Raw genomic sequence first — 2,822 nt, 5'->3', positions numbered from 1 at the left:
AGAACTTTGGATGACTGTCCAGGCTGCCAACTGTCTCTGTCTACTCTTGCAAGACTCCCAAAAGTTGCTTGTATCTTTCTCCCATTTCTCAGATAGTATTATATCCTTCTGAGGTCTTTGATATAGTTGAAGACTAGAGATAGTTATAATTTTCCTTAGTTATGATAAAAGATAAGTTAGGTATAAAACTTTAGACTCACAAATATAAGATAAATATAATATCTTCTTTGATTTTGCCAAATAGACTAGTTATGATAAATAGACTAGCTATTATAACTGTAATTCTTGCTTGATAATTGTCTTGTTATTTGTAATTTTACTATGTGAAAGTTAAAACCTTCCTTTTTGATAAAAAGAAAAGGGGAAGTACTGTGGGATGATCTGTATGTCAAATGTGTTGCTCTGATTGGTTAATAAACAAAACACTGATTGGTCAGTAGCCAGGCAGGATGTATAGGTGGGACAAGGAGAGAAGAGAATTCAGGAAGTGGAAGGCTGAGGCATAGAGATGCCAGCTGCTGCCATAACAAGAGAGATGTAAGTGGGCTGTCGGACTGCTGGGGCTTGGCAGGACCCAGAGAGAAAACTCCAGCTACAGCTAATTCCTGTTTTCTTAACAGCAGAGGAAAATGAAGGCCTCAGTGGAAAAATCTGCCATGAAGGAAACTCATACATTAAATAAGCAATTACTGACTGTATCTTCACATCAAACACAGAGAAAAAGATTTATTTTGGAAAATATTCACTCTTCTCAATATGTAAGTAATCCCCCTTTATAGAATGAGCATCCCTGCCTCCTCAGGAGGCTGCCTGTAAACAGACAGCAGCCTTTACTCAAATGCAGCATGTATGTGAGGTTCCCAAGAAAACAATTGCACCGTATGAACTGAGAATCATAAAAACAGAGTGAAGTAGAGCAGTGTTTCCATATTGGAAGCTGTATTCAACTTTTAAAATTATTGTAGGAGTTCAAAAAAGGTGAGTCTGGCTATCCTGGACAACACATGGTAAAAAAAAAAAAATTCCAGATGTCAAAGACAGTAAATAATATGATTGTCCTTTTCAGTTGAATGATTTAACTGACAGTTACCCACCTAAGTGCTCTGTTGTCTTCTGATGCATTTAACTCCACTCAGACTGTTTTATGGAAGATGGAGTTCCTCAGCGCACCTTTGACATCTTTATTTCGAAGGGTGTAAATCAGAGGGTTGAGTAATGGGGTTACAAATGTGTAGACCAGGGCAATTTGGCGGTCCTCATCCTCTGAGGTGCTGGAACGGGGCCTCAGGTACACTAGGCTACAGCATCCATACTGTAGCAAGACCACAGTGAGGTGCGAGGAACAGGTGGAAAAGGCCCTCTGGCGGCCTTCTGCAGAGCGCATGCGCAAGATGGTGAAAGCAATGAATACATAGGAGATGCAAATCAACAAGAATGGGACTGTCAACACCAGGATACCCACAACATAAAGGACTGCCTGGTGCACACGGATGTCAGCACAGGCTAGGCGCAGAACTGGAGGCACATCACAGAGAAAGTGGTTGATTTCCCTGTGGTGTCCACAGAAGGGCAAAGTGAAAATTAAGGCGGTGAGCTGCAGAGAAAGAAAGAGTGCCAGGCCCAAGGAACCAAGCACCATCTGGACGCACAGATTCCGGGTCATGATGAGACTGTAGTGCAGAGGATGACAGATGGCCACATAACGGTCGTAGGCCATGACTGCCAATAGAAAGCAGTCAGTGCTTCCTAGAGTTACAAAGAAGAACATTTGTGTCCCACAACCAGCTAACGATATGGGCTTCTGGGCCCCAAAGATGTTGGAAAGCATTAAGGGCACCACATCTGTGGTGTACCAGATTTCCAAGAGAGATAAACTGCCCAGGAAGAAATACATGGGCGTGCGCAGTGAGCTTTGCGTGCACACCACCCAGATGATGGCTGTGTTTCCACAGAGGATCATCAGATAGAGGAGGAGAAAGAGTGTGAAGAGGAGAGCCTGGAATTCAGGGACATTGGTGAACACCCGGAATACAAACTCAGGGGACCCAGACTGGTTGAGGACAGGTTTACTAGACAGCATGTCTTCTGGAAAAAAAAAAAGTGGGTGGGGTGGGGGTGGGAATCTCTCATTTACTGAGTTGTTTCAAGCCTGAGGAAAAGCAGAGTCTGAATCTGAGCTTTGCTCTGTGATTTCCTTCTTAAAATTCAGTTTCAATTCCAATGTTGGGAAATGAATTCACAGTTAAAATTCCGACATATTTTTCCTTAGAAACCTTCATACTATAGTAATGGAAATGCTTATCTATGGACAAATTCCAGATAAAATTTATAGATTCTTTGGCTCAAATACCTTTACCAATTTGTCTTAGCATTTTAACTGAGAAATGTTAAAATTTTGTTTGTATGTAAAAGGGTGTTTTTGTACATGTATTTAATAATTATAAAGAAATATTGTTAGTATGTTTAAAATTAAATAAATGGATGCACTCTTCACATGTTTAGCATACACCTTACTCAGCTAGAACATATGCAGATAGTGGTGTGTGAAGTCCAAGTAAAGATCTTAATTATGTTTGCAATAAAATCAAGTCACTACCAAGATGAACATACACAATAATAAGTATACAGATACCTTTCCTACCTCTTTAATATTTATGTACCACAATGATAACCACTCTTTTGGCTTTTATCATTGCAGATTAACTTAACTATGTTTCAATTCCTGTATGTAATGATATCATATGTACTTTATTGTAAACAGTTTCCACATCATATCTGCAAACGTTGCTCAGGTTGCTCTTGCAATTCTGTGTAGTAATACT

General features: G+C 40.1%; 1 protein-coding gene across 1 annotated transcript; it reads right to left on the bottom strand.

The window, feature by feature from the left end:
* Positions 1–1,132: 1,132 nt before the first annotated feature.
* LOC114684298 (olfactory receptor 10Q1-like) lies at positions 1,133–2,080 on the bottom strand. The gene has a single exon (XM_028858802.1). The coding sequence runs from the start codon at positions 2,078–2,080 to the stop codon at positions 1,133–1,135; it is 948 nt and encodes a 315-aa protein (XP_028714635.1).
* Between the last annotated feature and the right edge of the window lie 742 nt (positions 2,081–2,822).

Source organism: Peromyscus leucopus, chromosome 1 (assembly GCF_004664715.2).
Source record: "Peromyscus leucopus breed LL Stock chromosome 1, UCI_PerLeu_2.1, whole genome shotgun sequence".
Taxonomy (NCBI): Eukaryota; Metazoa; Chordata; class Mammalia; order Rodentia; family Cricetidae; genus Peromyscus; species Peromyscus leucopus.
The sequence above is the reverse complement of the archived record's forward strand: the minus strand, read 5'-3'. Positions and strand labels throughout refer to the sequence as shown.

What these genes read in the sequence shown, in the direction of transcription:
- LOC114684298 (XM_028858802.1), bottom strand. Translation starts at nt 2,080, where the DNA reads ATGCTGTCTAGTAAACCTGTCCTCAACCAGTCTGGGTCCCCTGAGTTT.